This window comes from Myotis lucifugus, unplaced genomic scaffold (assembly GCF_000147115.1).
Source record: "Myotis lucifugus unplaced genomic scaffold, Myoluc2.0 scaffold_8, whole genome shotgun sequence".
NCBI classification, from domain to species: Eukaryota; Metazoa; Chordata; class Mammalia; order Chiroptera; family Vespertilionidae; genus Myotis; species Myotis lucifugus.
The window spans coordinates 15154775-15176629 of NW_005871056.1; the positions used below are offsets into that span (position 1 = coordinate 15154775).

At 39.6% G+C, this 21855-nt stretch overlaps 1 protein-coding gene across 1 annotated transcript in view; it reads right to left on the reverse strand.

Annotated features, from left to right (window-relative positions):
* FANCD2 (Fanconi anemia complementation group D2) overlaps positions 1-21855 on the reverse strand; it is a 67469-nt gene that overhangs the window by 28556 nt on the left and 17058 nt on the right. Inside the window, exons 8-19 of the mRNA XM_014451328.2 lie at positions 19345-19423; positions 16593-16717; positions 15164-15251; positions 14124-14228; positions 13084-13184; positions 12619-12727; positions 12358-12393; positions 10588-10731; positions 8435-8569; positions 6672-6803; positions 5055-5165; positions 2112-2221 (exon numbers count right to left, since the gene is read on the reverse strand). Coding sequence (XP_014306814.1) covers positions 2112-2221; positions 5055-5165; positions 6672-6803; positions 8435-8569; positions 10588-10731; positions 12358-12393; positions 12619-12727; positions 13084-13184; positions 14124-14228; positions 15164-15251; positions 16593-16717; positions 19345-19423 — 1275 coding nt within the window. The remainder of the gene's footprint in view (positions 1-2111; positions 2222-5054; positions 5166-6671; positions 6804-8434; positions 8570-10587; positions 10732-12357; positions 12394-12618; positions 12728-13083; positions 13185-14123; positions 14229-15163; positions 15252-16592; positions 16718-19344; positions 19424-21855) is intronic.

Consider the following 21855-nt stretch of genomic DNA (forward strand, 5'->3'; position numbering starts at 1 on the left):
GGTCTCAGGAATTCCTGACAAATCATTTCCAGGGCTCATGAACTGAACTCCAATGTCATTTTGCAGTGGCAATATCTTATCAAGCCCCAAATCAAATGTTCCTTTAGATGCTACAATTGTGGCATCAAAGTGCAGGGGGGAAGAGGGCACCCATAGAAAGACTTTGTGTTAAACATCATGTCCCAGACAAGAATAACAGCAATGAAGAAACCTATATTGTCTAGTGCCCAGACAGAGCAGATACAGAAAAATGCATCCCAGGAGAATCAGGATTTCCCTTTTGTAGAAACATTTCTAGAACTTTATTTCTTGGCAATCCCTAGTTTTTAACCATCAGATTGCAATGACATGATCACAATTCTGTAAAAATTATATGTGGCATATACAGTCAAGATTGGAAGAGAATGCCCTAGCTGGTTTGGCTCAGTGGATAGAGTGTTGGCCTATAGACTGAAGGGGTCAAGGGTTCAATTCTGGTCAAGGGCACATGCCTGGGTTGCAGGCTTGATCCCCAGTGAGGGGTGTGCAGGAGGCAGTCAATCAATGATCTCTCATCATTCATGTTTCTATCTCTCTCTCCCTCTCCCTACCGCTCTGAAATTAAGAAAAAATAAATAAATACACACACACACACACACACACACACACACACACTAGAGGCCTGGTGCACAAAAATTTGTGCACTTGCGGGGGTCCCTCAGCCCGGCCTATGCCCTCTTGCAGTCTGGGACCCCTCGGGGGATGTCCACCTGCTGGCTTAGGCCCATACCCTGGGGGATCAGACCCAAGCTGGCAGTCAGACATCCCTCTGGCAGCCCGGCAGCCCTCGGGGGATGTCCACTTATCAGCGGGGAGAAGACCTAAGCTGCAGTCGGACATCCTTAGTGCTGCTGAGGAGGCGGGAGAGGCTCCTGCCACCACCACTGTGCTGGCAGCCATCAGCCTGGCTGATGGCTGAGCAGAGCTCCCCCTGTGGGAGTGCACTGACCACCAGGGGGCAGCTCCTGCATTGAGCGTCAAGTCCTGCTGGGGTGCCAGGCCAGCCTGGGTGAGGGGCTGATGGGTGTTTGCAGGTTGGTCACACCCCCTTCAGGGTGGGGGTCCCCCCTTAGGTGCCTGGCCAGCCTGGGTGAGGGGTTGATGGCTGTCTGCAGGCTGGTCAAGCCCCCCCCCAGTGGGGACCCTCACCCCATGGAGGTTTGGCCAGCCTGGGTGAGGGGTTGAGGGCTGTTTTCAGGCTGGCCAAGCCCCCCAGCGACGGAAGCTCCCAGCCTCTCCTTTTTTTCTTTTTATTCTGGGATTTATTTACCTTCTACAATAAGGCTACAACTCAGAGCTGGCCAGGGCGGGCGGGAAGCTTGGCTTCCTCCATTGCCAGGAGCAACCCAAGCTCCTGCTCGCTCCAGCTCCGTGGCCACAGCCGGCTGAAAGCAGGTATCTGGGGTTTATTTATCTTCTATAATTGAAACTTTGCTGCCTTGAGTGGAGCTCAGAGCTGGCCGCGGCAGGTGGGAAGCTTGGCTTCCTCCATCACTGGGGCAACCAAGCCTCCTGCTTGCTCCAGCTCCGTGGCTGCCGGCCGCCATCTTGGTTGGGTTAATTTGCATATAGTCACTCTGATTGGCTGGTGGGCGTGGCTCAAGGCATAGCAAAGGTATGGTCAATTTGCATGTTTGCCTTTTATTAGTGTAGATATATATATATATATAAAAATAATTGGACGTTAACGTGGAAAAGTGGCAACGAACATTTGCTCACTTTTCTTATTATCCTATATAATAAAAGCATAGTATACAAATTGTCCCCTCAACCGGAGTTCTTCCAGAAGTTCGACCATGGGGCGGGCCAGCCAGGGGAAGGGAGGGAGGCCCTGGTGCTGGCAGGTGGCCAGGGGAAGGGAGGGACGCCCCAGCTGGCGGTGGCAGGCAGCCGGGGAAAGGGAGGGAGTACCCGGCTGGCAGCTGGCAGCTGCTAGGGACCCTACCAGTGCACGAATTTTGTGCCCTGGCCTCTAGTGGTTTTAATATCTGCTGTTACAATGATGTCTACACAATGTAATACTTTATTCTGTAAGGAAGCAACTTGGTTAACTGACCAATTTCCATGCATACCTGTCTAATGCCATGATGCCAGCCATGGTGATAGCACCAACAATACCAATGAGTTTGTACTTGAATATGGTGCTAGACAGCTGCTTCCTTATCACCAGATGCATGTCATCCTACAAGGAGACAATGATACAGAAAAGAAAAAGAGGAATGGTATAGCAAAAGAACCTACAGATATCAGAGCCAAAGAAACTAGAATAACAAGGGTTCTATCAGTCATTAACTGTGTGGCCTTTGGCAAGTCATTTCATCTCTCTGAGTCTTAATATTTTTCATCTATAAAAGGATCAGAGACAAATTATGAAATTTCCTAGAACAGTGCCTGGCACATGGTAGATACTCAATAATAAGTTATTGTTACTGTTGGATAGTTGCTCGACAAGCATATGTGAATTGTCATAATGCTATTTACTGTTCAGCTAATAAAATTATGAAACAGAAATAGTTAGGATATGCACATTCAACACGATCCTTATTAAAATCCCAATAGCATTTTTTGCAGAAATAGAAAAACCCATACTAAAATTCATATGGGATTTCAAGGAACCCAAACAGCCAAAACAATCTTGAAAAAGAACAAATTTGGGGCTCACACTTGCCAATTTCAAAATTTCTACAAAGCTATAATAGTCAAAACAGTGTGCTACTAACATAAGGACACACATATAGACCAATGAATAGAAAGAATCCAGAAACAAACCTTCATATTCACATAGATGGTCAATTGAATATTGTAGATATGGTGCCAAGACCATTTAATAGGGAAAGGATAGACTTTTCAAGATGCTGAAAAAACTGGATACTCACAATCAAAAAATGAAATTGGCTCAGCCAGTATTGCTCAGCATCAACCCATGAACCGGTTCAATTCTCAGTCAGGGCACATACCCGGTTTGCCAGCTTGATCCCCAGCAGGGGATGATTCTTTTCATCATTGATGTTTCTATCCCTCTCTCCCTCTCCCTTTCTCTCTCTGGAAAAAAAACTCACCAAAAACAAAAAAAGGGAAAAGACAACCCCCAGAATGGGAGAAAACATTTGTAAATCATATATCTAGTAAGGAATTAATATGCATAATACATAAAGAATTATTACACATTAAAAAAATAAAAACACACCCATTTAAAAACTGAGCAAAGGATGTGAACAGATGTTTTTCCAAGAAGATATACAAATGACCAATAAGCACATAGATGTTCACCATTAGTCATTAGGGAAATGCAAATTAAAACCACAGTAAGATACTACTTCACACCCAGTAGGATGGTTATAATTAAAAATTAAAAAATAAGTGTTGGTAAGGATGCAGATAAATGGAAACCCTCAACTATTCATAGGAATGTAAAATGGTACAGTTACTGTAGAAAACAGTTTGGTGGTTCTCAAAACATTAAACATAATCACCATATGACTCAGCAAATCTATTCCTAGGTATATATACAAAAGAATTGAAAATAGGGACTCAGTGAGAGACCTGTACTCTTTCTTACATTCCTAGTATCATTATTCACAATAGTCAAAAGATGGAAAAAGCCCAGTGTACATGAATGAATAAATGGATAAAGTAAATGTGGTATATACCTTAATACACATAAAATGGACTTTTATTCAGCCATAAAAAGGAATGAAGTTCTAATACAGTCTTCAACATAGATGAACCTTGAGCATATTATGCTAAGTGAAATAAGCCAAACACAAAAAGACAAATATTGTATGATTCTATTTAAATGAGGTACCTAATATGTAAATTCAGAGACAGAAAGTAGATTAGAGATTACCAGGGGCTAGGGAGAAGGGAAATGGAAGATTATCACTTAACAGGTACAGAATTTGTTTTGGATGATGAAAAAATTTTGAATATAGGTAGTGGTGACTGCTGTACAACATTGTTAATGTACTTAATGCCACTGAATTGTATATTTAAACATGGTTAAAATAATAAAATTTACGTTATGTATGTACCACAATTTAAAACAGTAATGACATAGCTCTAAATTAATGATATGAAGCTATCTCCAAAATGTCCTGCTACATGAAAAAGATGTTCAGGATGCAAAATAAGAGGGTAAGGAGTAGAATAATAGATAAATACAAATTTGTAAATGCTCAGAATATCTCAGAAAGCTGTAAAATAGTAACAGTGATTGTCTTTAGAGAACTAGATGTCTAGAGGACTAAGAGGAGAGACTTTTCACTACCTTCCCATACCTTTTGAATTTTGTATCATGTGCATATTACCTAGCCAATTTATTTATTTTTTAATTTTAAAAGGGTGTTGGTTGTTCATAATTTAGTATGGATTACTGCCACAGGGTGGCACCAAAGATACAAAAGAGCCATGTGTTAAGATTCTAACCCAGTGGTTCTCAACCTGTGGGTCGTGACCCCTTTGGCGGTCGAACGATCCTTTCCAAGGGGTCGCTTAAGACCATCCTGCATATCAGATTCATTACGATTCATAACAGTAGCAACATTACAGTTATAAAGTAGCAACGAACATAATTTTATGGTTGGGTCACAACATGAGGAACTGTATTTAAAGGGCCAGAAGGTTGAGAACCACTGTTCTAACCTAATCTCTTATTTTAGTCCTTTGCCTGGCTTTTTCAATGAATGGTGTTCACAAAAGAAAACAAGCTCAGATGATGTAGAATGCTCTGTGCCCCCTAGGCACTCAGCACAGAATATAAACTACTTTTCTTACTCAGTTTCATAGTTAGCTGATTACAGACCCATTTCCACACAGAAGGTCTAATACACCTAACATCTCAATGCTTGCTCCACAGTAAGCACTTAATGTTTGTGGTAAGAAAATAATAAACAAATGCTGGGACTATGACTATGTACTCTATTTCGCCTTCAACACAGGCTGGATTTTTTTTTTTTTTTTTCAGTAAATTACAATTAAAAAGGTTTAAGATTCTTTCTCAACACACTTCCCCTTACCTGGATGTGACTGCTGCCTTCAAGCTGTTGGCTAAATGCCAGTGTGCTGAGAAGATAGAAGAGTTTTCGTATTTGCCGAGGAGACATTTTATCCAGATAATCTAAAATGCCCTGTGACCAAAAAATGCAAATGATACGGTTAGGAACTAACATTTTTTTCCTTTAAAAAAAATTAAATCCTTATATGAAGCATATACAGATAGGCAGACATCTATTCCATGAAAGCTCAGGTTCTCTAAAGCTAAGCTAAGACCCCAAAAGGGCAGAAATTCTTAGTCATCGTAACATGTCTCTTCAATCTCCCTATTTTTCCTCTATTCTTCCCCTTTTCTTAGTGAAAACAATATTCTGCCAAAAGTGATATCTCTGACCTTTTTCCCGTATCATCTCAGGTTCTATTTCATAAATTATTCTTTCTGGAGAATCACAAGGGAATTATTTACTTCTTTTTTTTTTAATCCTCACCCAAGGATATCTTTCCATTGATTTTTAGAGAGAGTAGAAGAGGGAGGGAAAGACAGAGAGAAATATTGGGAAACCAATTAATGCGTTTCTCTGTGCCCTTGACAGGAATCGAACCCTGGACTCTTCTGTCCACAGGATAACACTCTATCCACTGAGCCAAAATGGCTAGGGCAGAATTACTTACTTTTTGACGTTGGGTAAAACCTCAGCATTCTCATCCCTAATATGGGGATAACACAGCCTACACAGTTACCTTTCAAAGTCCAGACTTAATTATGTTGGTGCCCTCATACAAACCTGGAATAGATTCTTATTGTCTGTAAGATAAAGTTGAGCCCGGCCAGCATGGTTCAGTGATGGAGCACCAATCTATGAACCAGGAGGTCACAGTTGAATTCCTGATTAGGACACATGCCTAGGATTTGGGCTCAATCCCCAGTGTGGGGCATATAGGAGTCAACTGATCAATGATTCTTTCTCATCATTGATGTTTCTATCTCTCCCTCTCCCTTCCTCTCAGAAATCAATAAAGTTGAATATGTGTGTGTGTGTATATATATATATATATATATATATATATATAAAAAAGATAACCTCACCTCCCACCACCTCTCACCATATATCCTCTTTGCCAAGCACGCTCATCTACTTGTCATCTCTCAGGCACACCATAGACTTGGGTGCCAACCTGCTTCTGTTCAAACTGCCCTGTGCCTATATGCACTTTCTTCCTTTCCCTTATCAAATAATTCCCAACTTTCAAGAATCACCCAAATGTTATTTCCTCTTTGAAAACTTCTCCAGCTTCCCAGGTCAAATTAATTATTCCTGTTCTGGTGTATCTTTACTAGAGAATTCATCATGTATTTGTAATGACTATAAGTCTTACTTTCTATCATCAAAGGCAAGGACTGACTTTTGTATCCACAGACCAAAAATAGAGCCTATCACATAATCATAAAAAAGTATTTGCTGAACAAATACATAAATGAATTATTTTTTTGTATTATTTCCCATCACCTCACCTCCTCCTACCAAGAATAATGCTCAATAGAGTACGAAATAAATTATTGCTAACCGATAGCAGCTATTTCTCAAATATCTGCAAGAAAGAAAAATGATTCAATATATGTCCATGAAGCGACTAGATACCTTCACAAAGACAGCATTCAGCCTCATAACAGACAGGTTTACAACTACCAGCTCTAGGAGAACATCCAATGCAATATCAACTTCGGCTTCATTCCCACTGCAGATATGGGTCACAAGGGCACCAATCACCTCCTAAACAGAAAAGAGTCAACAGGACAGTATGAAGCAAAAATATGGAAGAGCCATCTTAAAGGAGTTCAAGCCTGAGGGCTTCCAATCTCAACTTGGTCAAAATCTCAATCCACCCTAACCCAGGGTCTAATTTTATTATCTAGTTTTCATTAATGTTGGATTCAGGAGGTTAAGATTATGCCAAATCTAACTACACTACGATCCAGTCATTTCCCATAATTATCTAGATAGTGAACATTATTTAAGCCATTAATTTTCAACTGGTGTGCCATAAGAATTTTTAAAAACATGCAATATCTGACTATTTAGTCAGGAACACTGACCTCTTTTCCCTTAGATTGTCAAATAAAAAAGACAACAACCAAAACAATAGCCATCTGGTGTGAATGAATCAAAATTATACCTATTTTGCGTGGCCGGTATGGCTCAGTGGTTGAGCATCAACCTATGAACCAGGAGTTGTGGTTCGATTCCAGGTCAGAGCACATGCTCAAGTTGCAGGCTCGATCCCCAGTGTGGGGCGTACAGGAGGCAGCCGATCAATGAATCTCTCTCATCATTGATGTTTCTACCTCTCTCTCCCTCTCTGAAATCAATGAAAATATATTTTGGGGAAAAAATTATACCTATGTTTTTGTCAGATTGGCAAAAAACATATTTTTTGGAGTGCCGGAGAAAAAGTTTGAAAATTGCTGATCTAAACCCTCCTGATTTTTCTCCGTGGCATAGTCTTTCTCTTTTTCATATGGGTTAAATATTACCCTTTATGCTGTGACTGTATTTAACTTTTTGAAATTTACTGAAGAGATGGTCTTCGAGGATCTAAAGATTTTGGAAGTTTTTATCTACTAAACTTGTATATTTCAAGCAACATGTGCCATGATAGTGTTTTTAAAATAAGATGGTTCAAAAAAAAAATGTCTTAGATGCCATTCTCCCTTTTCTTTATAATGCTGCTCCATATAGTCATCTGGCTTCCTCAATTGCAATAGCTAGTTCATGTCAACTGAATCTATTGCTCGTGTAAGTTTTTAAAACTTTTTCTTCGTTTTTTAAAGAGATCCATTCAAACGTGTTTTAACATTGTTAATAATAGGTATAGAATATATAACAAATACAAAATAAGACACTTTGTTCATTTCATAATCACTTCCTACAAGTATAGTCCTCCCTCAGTGGATATGTGTTATTAAATTTTGTGTCTCATGTTCATGGGAATAGGGCTATGCCCTCAGGCTTTCTTCTTCATTGGTATTTTGCCACATTTTTTTCCTAGGAAACTCCAGGCTCAACTGGCAGTTGACTATTTGCAGCTAAATTTTAAGACTGCAATTCCTGTACTGTGAAGCCTCCTGACCACAGTTCATTTGGAGCATACTGGATCTGAATCTTCATTTTAGATTCAGAATTTTAGAGCTCAAAACACAGAGTTTGATCCTCCAATCCAGTCTCTTCCCTTTATCGAGACTATCACTAGAACTAAGTTTTCCCAACTCCCAGTTCAGAGCTCTTTCTCCCTCAATGCCTTCAATCAACAAGCAATAAACATCAGGTCACATGCTGGTCACTTGGAATAGCATTTCTTCCCTTTTCCCTGTTTGCTCTTTTCCAAAATAAATATTTCAACATACCTGCTGGCAGTAAGTATCAAAAAACTTAAATGCATATCTGTATAGGAGACTGCCAAATAAAATTATACTCTGGTCTAGGGAGTGCAACAAATTCTGAGCCAGAGATAGAATGGATGGACAAACATCCTTAAGAACCTTGAGGGGGAAGAAAAGAGAGAAAAAAGTTTTAGCACCAAGAATAGCTAACCATTTTGGAATGTGAGATATCTCCCAGTCAACTCTCATGTTAAATAAAGAAACCTTAATCTTCGCTTTACCCAGAATTCTTCTTCATCATTCTAGATTCAGCATATAAATAAGAATTGGCTTTGAAGCTCAAAGAAGTTAAACTACAACCTAATAGCACTGTTTGTATCTGCCCAATATGAGACTAGAATCCAGATCTTTTAAATCCCAATTTCCTCACTCAATTATACAACCCCCAAGTGATATATTAGGCTTGCTCTGCTTTAGTTATGATTTGAAATCAATCTACAAGGTTCAATACTAATGAAATGGACTTCTTTGAAAGATCAAGAACTAGTCTTGTCTTACCAAGAAGGCATTAATGGATGCAGAGTAAAACAAACAAACAAACAGTTACTAAGTCCACCTTTTTTACCAATATCATTACAATAAAAAGAAAATCTTAATTAAGCAATAAACTGCTTTACTGAGAAAAATACAGTAAAAAATGATATATGGTTTCTGCTTTCTGGAAAATTATAGCCCAAAACATATATTATTGCCAGAAATAAGCACAGAAAGAACTGCAAGATAAAATAATACAAACACTGCCCCGGCCGGTGTTCTCAGTGGTTAGAGCATTGGCCCGTGCATTGAAGGGTCTTGGGTTCGATTCCCTGCATTGCAGGTTCGATCTCCGGCCCGGTTGGGGTGCATGCGGGAGGCAACCAATCAATGTGTCTCTCTCACATCAATGTTTCTCTCTCCCTACCCCCTCCTACTCTCTCTAAAAATTAATGGAAAAAATATCCTTGGTGAGAACAAAAAAATATCTACAATAATAAAAGTGTAATATGCTAATTAGACCAGAGTCCTTCCGGACGAAGCCATGGCAGTGGGGGCCGAGCCCCCTGCACGAACTTTGTGCATCGGGCCATGTATATATATACATACAAACATTAAATCCATTTCTAAATATAAAATCTTAAGGCTCAACTATATATTTTCATTAGTTCCTAAGTCAAGCCCCAAAGTACTGCTACCAGTTTTCTAAGAAGGCATACACTTAATATCCTAAATATTCACCTGAAAACATCATTCTTAGCTTATAAAATCCTAATTTGAATGGTTTATACTTCAACAGGAATGATCACCTAAGGTCACAGAGTTGAATAGTCAAATAGTAATGGTTCAACAGATGCATGATTATGTCTCTATTAGCATTTCTTTGGTTCTGTATGCTGCGGGTTTTTAAAAACTACTTAGGCTCTGGCCAGTGTGGCTCAGTAGATTGGGTGACATCCTGTGCACCACCAGGTTGCTGGTTTGATTTCTGATCAAGGGCACATGCCCAGGTTGCATGCTTGATTCCTGGTGAAATGAGTCCAAGAGGCAGCTAATCAATGTTGTGCTCTTAGATAGATATTTCTCTCTCTCCCTTCCTCTCTCTCTAAAAATCAATAAACTATTCTTAAAAACAAAAGAAACAAAACAACTTAAAACAGATACAAAAGGTAAGTCTGTCAAGTTGCAGATAACACAGAGCTAGACAGTTAAGATTTGAAAGTCTCAATCAGCTTGAATAATGGGCTGAAATTAACAAGATGAAATATTAGATGGGAGCTGTAAAGCCTTCCATTTTAGGTTAAAAATCATATTACATTAAGTACGTAATTAAAAGATGAGAATTAAAATACCTTCTATGAAAATGAATTTGGGATTTATATCTAATAAGCTCAACATAAACCATTTTTGTGACCTTTTCACTAAAAAGTTAAAAAACAATCTTACGTTGGTTTTATTAACATCATAATGTCTCCATCAAGGTAAGTAATAATCCTACTAGGTTTTGAAATATACTGAGCTCCCTGTCAAAGATCAACAGCTAGCAAAGGTGGTGGTATTAAGATTCCCACACTGGGTAGGAAAGGTTAAAATGACCTCTCTATACCTTTCACAATAATGTTGTCTGATTCTCTGACACTTACCAAGTAATGAACATAGAATGTACTCTGCAGCAGATCTTTGTTAAAGCAGCCTGATCGAATCTTATTTCTTAGCACCCTCTCAATGTACTTCTTTGCCTGAGTGTTTGTGCTATAGATGATTAGAAGCATCACCAGGTCAAAAGTCTATTGTCAATAAATATGCAACAACAGGAAAAGAGTTTAATAAGTTAATACATTTACTACAATGAATTAGCAACTTTCAATTTTCTCCATTAAAACACAGAATGATGGACGACACTCATTTGCTCAACATACCCACGGGAGTATCATCTACATTTCCACAAATCCCAAAATATTTTTCAGAGAAATAAAGGTGCCACAACTATTAACCACTGGTATATTTTAAGAAAACATTGGAATACAAGTGAAAGTGATATTATTACAGAAAGAACTTGAAATATCTTCACAATTCTTAAAGAAAAAAGATCAAACAACTTGCCAACTTCAGTATATATTTTCATTAATATTAGAAAAATTACTGTGTGAAAAGCTGGACTGTAAATATCTGTCAAATGAAAAAGGTTAAATAAATTATGATAGGCACTTTCAGAATATTATACAGCTATTAAAAATAAGACTCTCGCCCTAACCGGTTTGGCTCAGTGGATAGAGCGTCGACCTGGGAACTAAAGGATCCCAGGTTCGAATCCGGTCAAGGGCATGTACCTTGGTTGTGGGCACATCCCCAGTGGGGAGTGTGCAGGAGGCACTGATCGATGTTTCTAACTCTCTATCCCTCTCCCTTCCTCTCTGTAAAAAACCAATAAAATATATTTAAAAAAAATAAGAAATTCAATCATCTGGCTTCTTACAGAAGATATTTCCAGAATTAAGAGAGATTCAGTATCATTGCCTTTACAGTGGATCAGGGCACATGTCCAGGTTGTGGGCTTGATCCCTGTTAGGAAGAGTGCAGGAGGCAGCCAATCAATGTTTCTCTTTGATCAATGTTTCTATCTCTCTCTCTCTCTCTACCTTCCTCTCTCTCTAAAATCAACAAAAAAAAATATTTCTTAAAAATAAGACTCTCGCCCTAACCGGTTTGGCTCAGTGGATAGAGCGTCGACCTGGGAACTAAAGGATCCCAGGTTCGAATCCGGTCAAGGGCATGTACCTTGGTTGTGGGCACATCCCCAGTGGGGAGTGTGCAGGAGGCAACTGATCGATGTTTCTAACTCTCTATCCCTCTCCCTTCCTCTCTATAAAAAATCAATAAAATATAGTTTACAAAAAAAAGAAATTCAATCATCTGGCTTCTTACAGAAGATATTTCCAGAATTAAGAGAGATTCAGTATCATTGCCTTTACAGTGGATGGATTCACTCTGGTCAGATTTACATACATAAAGAGAAGTAAAACATGGAATGCCATTATCTTGACAATTCTATTTGGTGGGAGGGAAGACAATGAGACAGATACAGGGACCTGACTGATGATCCAGATGACTCTAGTCTTCAACTCCTCAGCAGTAGGGACTTGGCTTCTTTGCAACTCACTATGCTTATTTGGAATGTTAACATTTTCTATTACGGATATTTTAGGCTTAGTTTATTGCCAGAATAAATGAGCAGGGAAGACCATCTGGCAAGTCACCCACTCATATCATCTTCCCCAGACAGCTTTTTTTATTAGAGCAGCTAGAGAAGGCATAGAAAGGATGACTGGAGGAAGCAAGAAAAAAAGAAGGAAAAAAACACTAGTCAGTTTCACTAATTTTAATACTTAAAATTCATAGTATGTTAACATTACCTTATGTTCAGACTCTGGGGCAATGTGTTCAATTGCCTAGAAAAATAAGGGTCACAAATATATTACAACACATGAGTATAATACTTCTCACTTTATTCAGCATGCCTTGTTCTCTTATTTGAGAACCAAGCAACCATCATCTATCATTTCTTCCTGAATGACTTTTAAGACTTTTATTTCAACTTACCTTTACTTATATATCTATCACTAATTGCCACCCATTTCTTCCTTACTATTTAAAGTTTCAAAGAGCTCACTCACCTTAATCCAAGCATCAGAAATGGTTTTCTCATATCTAACAGCTGACTTTATTATGTCAAACACAAGAAAAACACAGTCCTCATCACTGTTTTCTTGGTTTCCTGAAGAACTAAAGAAGCAGAAAGGGAATAAAATCATTCTTCCACTTAACAGAGAGGTACCTGGGTTTCTGTTTACTAGCCATGTAGCCTGGAACAAATCACAACTTCATGTGTAAATGGCTAATAAACTTGTACAGCAGTCTATCCGGGATTGATGTGAATAGCCAAGAGAATACACACACACACACACACACACACACACACACTGACTTGAGAAAATGTACAGTATTCCATGAGTATAATATTACTACCATTCTTTATAGTTGTAAATATTAAGATCTACTGTCCTGGCTTCAGGATAAATGTCAGAAAACTTTTCTTGCTTATGTGAGAAAAAGGATAGTAATAGTCAATGAGCTTATACCGTGTTTGGCCTTTATTTTTCATCCAGCTTTGGGAAGCCAGAAACAGTGGTGGCAAAATACAATGCTGCACATCCAACCTCTCCCGAAGCTCAGAAATTACCTGCGGAAAATAAATATTATCTATGTGTTCTGTTCGTGCATAGCAGACAGGCACAGTCCACTCTCTCAAAGGAACTGTAACAATGTCCTGAAAGACTGAGGAAGTAGGATTATTAAATGTTAGACAAGGCATTTTGAAAAAGAGTTGATGAAAATAGCTAATACAAGTAGAGCATGTCATACCCTTAAAATCCCAGAACTTGGAGGTATTACACTGAAATAGCAAATATATCCTGTAGCAGCTTATATAGAGCAATAAATCTGGTCAATAGCTCCCCTTCATACCATCTGGATTCATGAGCTTTATAAATTAGTTTGTACAGAAAAGAGCAATTAGAACCTATTAATTTAAATAATTTATCTTCATCTAGGTTTGTCTTTTATATATATCAATATATATACACACGTGTGTGTGTGTGTGTGTGTGTGTGTGTGTGTTTTAATTGATTTCAGAGAGGAAGGGAAAGAGAGAAACATCAATGAGAGAGAATCACTGATCGGCTGTCTCCTACATGCTCCCTACTGGGGAATGAGCCCAAAACATGAGCATGTGCCTTGACTGGGAATCAAACTGTGACCTTTTGGCTCAACCATTGACCCATGCCGGTCGGATTAGGTTAGTCTTTTTTTATTACTGAATTTCATAAGAGCACCACTGCACTTCTCTGTACTCTCTAGGGCAGCAGTTCTCAACCTGTGGGTCGCGACCCCTTTGGCGGTCGAACGACCCTTTCACAGGGGTCGCCTAAGACCATAATGCATATCAGATATTTACATTACGATTCATAACAGTAGCAACATTACAGTTATGAAGTAGCAACGAAAATAATTTTATGGTTGGGTCACAACATGAGGAACTTATTTAAAGGGCCAGAAGGTTGAGAACCACTGCTCTAGGGTCTAGCACCCTATTAATGTTTGTTGGGAAATAATAGGGTACCTCAAGTGCATCCATGGCTGTTATGGAATGAAGAATGAACTTGATTATCACAGGTAAGTCCTTCAATTTGACAGATGACAGCTTACCCATTACCAACTGGCGGACCTAATCATAAAAAACATGAAAACATTAAACATTTCAGATTAATACTTCAACTTTGACTTGGTAGGTAAAATTAGAAAAATCACTTCTCTCACTCAGTTTTCTCACATGTAATTCAGGAAGAAAGATACCATGTTTTATTTTGTTCCAAATTATAAGCTTTCAATTGTTAACACCACAGTTCCTTGTGATAAATGTGTGCTATGTTATATTTTGAAGCCTGAATTTTCCACTGTCTAGAGCAGCGGTTCTCAACCTGTGGGTCGCGACCCCTTTGGCGGTCGAATGACCCTTTCACAGGGGTCACCTAAGACCATCCTGCATATCAGATATTTACGATTCAAAACAGTAGCAACATTACAGTTATGAAGTAGCAACAAAAATAATTTTATGGTTGGGTCACAACATGAGGAACTGTATTTAAAGGGCCAGAAGGTTGAGAACCACTGGTCTAGAGCAGCTGTGGGCAAACTACAGCCCGCGGGCGGGATCCGGCCCGTTTGAAATGAATAAAACTAAAAAAAAAAAAAGACCGTACTCCTTTATGTAATGATGTTTACTTTGAATTTATATTAGTTCACACAAACACTCCATCCATGCTTTTGTTCCGGCCCTCCGGTCCAGTTTAAGAACCCATTGTGGCCCTCCAGTCAAAAAGTTTGCCCACCCCTGGTCTAGAGGAAAGTATAAAAAATTGTTATTTCTATGGAGAGCAGTTTGTAAATATTCAAGCAACATAGATTACCACTAGAACTTACTGCTTAAAACATAGCAGTGAACCTCTCAGGGTATGACACGTGAAATTCATTGAAAAGAACAAAAGAGATCAAATGTCATTCAATATTGTTTCAAAAGGAAATTGCCATTACATAGATTGCTCCCAGGCAATGACTAACTGACACTGGCAGTGGAAGGTGAGAGAGCAGAATCTTCCCTACCTTAGACAGGAGCTGCAGGTCAAGTCGGAGGCTGGAAAGGACATCCAGGATGGGTACAGTAAGTGAAGTATTCTCTGTTAGAAGGTCACTGTGAATGGTGGAAAAAGAGAAAAGTTGTGCAACTTTTAACAGAGCTGGGCAGATAACAACTTGGGAAAATCACGAGTATGGGAAGAAAGGATATTCTTACTTCCCATTAAGTTTGTTCATAGCATGTTTCATTAAAAATTGTTCTGATTAAAAAAATACGTGTTCATTATGAAAAATTCAAACAACAGAGTAGAAACAAGATGTCCTCCCTCAGCATCCCCACTACCCAAAACAAAGGAAACCCACTATTGAGTTTGGTACATATCCTTCCTGAGAAAAGGAAAAAGAAAATCTATAATTATAATGGCATGTGATAAATATGATAGACATATGTGCAGGGTGCTACAGGAACAAAGGGTAGAGAAGGACAGTGATAGAGTCTAAAAGAAGGCTATCCAAAAGAACAAGCTGGAAGTAAGCAGCAAAGTGGACGGTATAGTGTTATACCCAGAGGGAACATCCTGCCCAAAAGCACAAAGACCAGAAATCCCTGAACATTTTTGGAGGTAGCTTTGCAGACAGCTAGAGAAAAAGAAGTATTACAAACCAAATTTTTAAAAACTACTACTTCCAGGATAAGTGAAGTTGCATTAAAACAGAAACACTAGTCCTAGCTCATTTAGCTCAGTGGATAGAGTCGGCCTGTGGACTGAAGGGTCCCAGGTTTGATTCCTGTCAAGGGCACATGCCCAGGTTACAGGATTGATCCCCAATGGGGGTTGTGCAAGAGGCAGCTGATCAATGATTCTCTCTCATCATTGATATTTCTCTCTGTCTCTCCCTTTCCCTCTCTGAAATCAATAAAAATATATTTAAAAAACACACAAACTAGAAACACTATTACATAAGGATACTGTTCTCCTCTTAATTACTGCCCTAGCACAATTACTATTTTTCACATAAATGATAATAAGTAGTGAGTCTTGGCAAAGGATCAGATACAGCAATGTGCATTAGAATAAATCATTTAGGAACCAAAGAATGTAGATGTTTAATAAGCTTCACAAATGATTTGGATATGTACTCATGACTGAGGACTCCTGGGGTGGAGGAAATGCTAAGGAAACAAAGGGAACATGTTAAAATCTCCATAGACAAAATTTATATAACTAATCTTAAACCAGATTGCATATTCACAATAGGTAGACCTTTAAAAGAAAGTAGATAGGTCTACTAAATATATACAATTAGAAAAACAAGTCAAATCCCGCACCCTACTTATTGTAGGCAGGTATCCTCTTTTATACAAAAAAGAACACATTACTACTGTTTTCACACTGCAGTGATAAGACTCCCAGAGTGGAGCCCTGCTTAGAACGGCAACAAGGTGCTCACCCACCTGAGTTCTTTCCCCACATCTGCATGCTGAGAATCCCCTAGGATCTCAGGTAGGCTGGTGATAAAATCATGCTGAAGGTGCACTGGAGCAATACTGATCAGCTGCATGATCTTGGTGGTGAGATCCTACAGTGGAGGATACTATTAGAATTGGAGCATATTACCAGGAATAGAGAAAAACTTCCTACTCATGAAATGTACAGCTGGAAATATTTTTTGACAACTACACACACATTCAAGCTCGAAGCTAAATTTCAGAGATGAATGACCCAGAAATTTTCATACAAGGGATGGTAAATAGGAAAAAAAGTAGGGTGGATGGTTTATCTAACTGGTTTGTTATATATTGTATTTCATTTAATCTTCACAATAATTTCCATTTTTAAAATATGGGGCTATATTTTGAAAAAAAAAATGTGGGGCTATGTGTTGTTCAATGATACACAATAAATGACAGACCCCAAATTCCAGCCCAGGTGAAACTCCCTAAGCCATGTTCTTCCAAGTAAAGATTAAGCCTTGGAATACCTGACAAAAATTAACAGAATGATTTTAAGACTGTTGAAAAGAAATGGGCCTTAAGCACTATGCTCAAAATAAATTCAACTTCTGGATGAAAAAGTTGAAGAAATTAAACAAAAAAACAAAAAAACAAACCAAAAAAACCCTCACAGACACAGACAACAGTATGGTGATTATTAGAGGGAAAGGGGGCGTTACGGGGGGTAAAGAGGATATAGGGAGATAAATGGAGATGGAAGGAGACTCGACTTGGGGTGATGAACACACAATACAATATAAAGATGATGTGTTATAGAACTGTACACCTAAAACCTATATAATTTTATTAACCACTAGTGGCCCGGTGCACAGATTTGTGCACCAATGGGGTCCCTTGGCCTGGCCTGCGCCCTCTCAAAATCCGAGACCCCTTGGGAAATGTTGGACTGCCGGTTTCGGCCTGATCTCTGCAGGCCAGGCTGAGAGACCCCATCAGTGCACAAATCAGTGCACCGGGCCGGTTCTAGTATGCATATAAGATGTTTAGTTAATCTCTTCCCACCCCCCCGCCCCCCATTTATAAGTCTGTTCCATGTTTCCATGCCTGTGCATTGAGCTCTGCCCCCTGGTGGTCAGTGCACATTATAGCTACTGGTCGAAAGGTCGAATGGTTGCTTAGGCTTTTATATAGTCACCCCAATAAATTCAATACCAAGTTTTTTAAAAGTACAATCATATTAATTCAAATTTATTTGATCAATTATTAATGATGTTGAACATTTTTTTCTTACTCTTATTAAACATTTGTATTAGCTTTCTTGGGAATAACCTTTTATAATCTTAGCCTAGTTTTCAACTGACCATTTTTAGATTTTTCCTTTTTTTTATATTTCAGAATCAGTCAATATTTTTCTCATTTGTCATGTTAATTCATGAGATATACTTGTGACAGAAATTTCTACTTTTTATGGTCTTAATTCAACCACTTTTCACTTTGTGATTTTAATTATGATCTCTTCGTGCATATGTGAAGATCACATGATACATGCAAAATTTATTTTCTGTATTTTTAAGCTAAATTTTTAAAATTCAATAATATGGAAGATAAATTTTCCTAAGGAAAAAACAAAAAATATTCACCTTTATCAAGGTGCTTGATAACAAATAACATAACTGCAAAACTTCCTGAAATTTTCCATTTTAATATAATCCCCCCTCATCTCTGGTGGATGCCTAAAACCATGGATAGTAACAAAACCTATGTATACAATGATTTTTCTAGTACATACATACCTATGATAAAATTTAATTTATAAATTAGGCACAGTAAGGGACTATAATTTTAAAAGTTATGTGCTTGGCCGGGTGGCTAAGTGGTTGAGTGTCGACCTATGAATCAGGAGGCCGTGGTTCAATTCCCAGTCAAGGTACACGCCTGGGTAATGGGCTTGCTCCCCAGTGGTGGTGTGGAGGCAGCCGATCAATGATTCTCTCTTATCGTTGATATTTCTCTCTCCCTTCCCCTCCTCTCTCTGAAGTCAATTAAAAAAAAAATTACGTGGTCTAGCTGGTGTTTCCCTCTCATCAATGTTTCCATCTTTCTAAAAGCAATAAAAAACTTATTTTTAAAAAAAGCAAAGCTTGCCCTGACTGGTTTGGCTCAGTGGATAGAGCGTTGGGCTACGGACTGAAAGGTCCCAGGTTGGATTCCAGTCAAGGGCATGTACCTTGGTTGCGGGCACATCCCCAGTCGGAGGTGTGCAGGAGGCAGCTGATCGATATTTCTCTCTCATCAATGTTTCTAACTATCTCTCTCCCTTCCTCTCTGTAAAAAAATCAATAAAATAGATTTTTTAAAAAAAAAGCAAAACTGCAGATAAGTGAAGACAACTGTATGTAATCAAATTAAAACATTTGCAGTGAAGTGCAGCGGTTTGGGATCCCATCGCTTTTGAGAATTAAAACACAGTAATTTATGTGCTTTGAAAAATTAAATTTCTTTCCAAATATTTAATTTAATAAATAATACCTAGCCATCATAAGTAAATTTCTTTTCTGTCTTTCTTTTTGAAACCGTAAAGGGTGAACTACCAAAAAATCTCAAAGCTGAAAAAAGTTAATGGATGAATTTAAAAATGTAAATTTTTCTGTTTAGAAAGGGAAGAAAAGAAAACACTGCAAATTCCAAAAGTTTGGTTAAGTATGAAAAACACACTCTCTAAATCTAAGACAGAAAAAGTCCAAAAGGCTACCTTGCCATCCACAACTCTGTCAAGCCATTTCAGTTGACTGATGATGAGTCGAGGCATGCTGATTCCATCACTGTTCGTGCTGAAATGTTAGGATGAGAAGACAAGGAACTTGACCTTTCTGACTTATACAACAGTGAGCATTTCAGCCATTCAATTCAATTAACATTTTTTTTTTTTTAGTATAGCAAAGATGGAGATTTATTGAAGAACAAGTACAGACTCCCTCCTGGGGAGAGGGAAAGGGTCCCCTCAATTAACATTTACTTAACACTTACTATGCTTTGTGCACTGTGCCAGACACACATGGGATACAAAAAAAAACCATGATATATGCTTATATACCTTGAGAAAGATGTCAGGAAGAAGAGGCACTAACCATGTTAATCATGGCTATATCTGGGAAGGCTTACAGAGACAGAAAGAAAGGCCTAGGGTGTATCTTTCTCTCGTTTTTATTTTTTATTTTATTTAAAGTATTACAGATAGTAGTACATATGTCTCCTTTTTTCCCCCCATTGACCTTCCCCCTGCCTCCCCTACCCCTCGGCACATGCCCTCACCCACCCCCCCAGTGTCTTGTGTCCATTGGTTATGCTTACATGCATGCATACAAGTCCTTCAGTTGATCTCTTACCTCCCGCCCCCCAACACTCCCCAGACTTCCCACTGAAATTTGACAGTCTGTTCAATGCTTCTCTGCCTCTGTATCTATCTTTTTGTTCATCAGTTTATAATGTTATTATCCATAAATGAGTGAGATCATGTGGTGTTTTTCTTTCACTTCCTGGCTTACTTCACTTAGCATGTTGGCTCGGTTATTATTTCCCCCAAAACAACAGTCTCTACCTTCCTCCCAAGCTACTTATTATATCTAAAGTTTGGAACACCTTCAGTTCATTTTCTGAACAGCATTCTCAGTCTTTGTTTACTACAGTCAAATTTAACTGCTGAAAAAGACTTAGCCAGGACATAAAGCATCTAATGCAGTGGTTCTCAACCTTCCTAATGCTGCGATCCTTTAATACAGTTCCTCATATTGTGGTGACCCCCAATTTCATTGTTACAAATTGAACATAATTAAAGCATAGTGATTAATCACAAAAACAATATGTAATTATATGTGTGTTTTCCGATGGTCTTAGGCGACCCCTGTGAAAGGGTCGTTCAAGCCCCAAAGGTGTTGCGACCCACAGGTTGAGAACCACTGATCTAGTGTGAGCCATCCAGGCAAAGCATGAATTTTTAAGTGTAAGCCTTCAAGCTTATTATTATTATACTAGAGGTCTGGTCACAAAATTCGTGCACTGGGGTGGGGGGATAGTCCCTCAGCCTGGCCTGTGCCCTCTTGCAGTCCAGGAGCCCTCAGGGGATATCCGAATGACGGCTTAGGCCTGCTACCCGCGGCCTCTTGGTCATTACGCCGTTTAGTCGATTTGCATATTAGCCCTTTATTATATACTAGAGGCCCAGTGCACAAAAATTTGTGCACTCGGGGGAGTCTCTCAGCCCGGCCTGTGCCCTCTTGCAGTCTGGGAACCCTCAGGGGATGTCCACCTGCTGGCTTAGGCCGCTCCCCGGAGGATCAGGCCTCAGCTGGCAGTCAGACATCCCTCTGGCAGCCTGGGAGCCCTCGGGAGATGTCCACTTGCCAGCGGGGAGCAGGCCTAAGCTGCAGTTGGACATCCTTAGCGCTGCTGAGGAGGCAGGAGAGGCTCCTGCCACCACCACTATGCTGGCAGCCATCAGCCTGGCTGATGGCTGAGCAGAGCTCCCCCTGTGGGAGTGCACTGACCACCAGGGGGAAGCTCCTGCATTGAGCGTCTGCCCCCTGTTGGTCAGTGTGTGTCATAGTGACCAATGATTCCCAGTCATTCTGCTGTTAGGGTCAACTTGCATATTACCCTTTTATTACATAGAATAGAGGCCTGGTGCATGGGTGGGGGCTGGTTGGTTTGCCCTGAAGGGTGTCCTGATCAGGGTGGAGGTCCTGCTGGGTGCCAGGCCAGCCTGGTAGAGGGCTGAGGCTGTTTTTAGGCTGTCACAGCCCCTTCAGGGTGGGGCTCCCACTGGGGTGCCTGGCCAGCCTGGGTGAGGGCTGATGGCCGCTTTCAGGCTGGCCATGGCGGCGGGCTGAAAGCAGGTATCTGGGACCTTCTATAATTGAAACTTTGTAGCCTTCAGCGGAGCTCAGGGCCGGCAGGGCAGGCTGGAAGCTTGGCTTCCTCCATTGCCGGGGCAACGCTCCAGCTCTATAGCCGCTGCCATCTTAGTTGGGTTAATTTGCATATTTGCTCCTGATTGGCTAGTGAGCAAGGCTAGTGGGTTTAGCAGAGGTACGGTCGATTTACATTTCTCTTTTATTAGATTAGACTACTGGCCCAATGCACAAATCTGTGCACATTGAAAGGAAATTAATGAGAAGAATTATTTTAATATTGCTATTCGTCCTTTCTCTATAATAGAAGTGTCTATCAAGTTCACAATCAACAATAACAGATTGAAAACATGTGT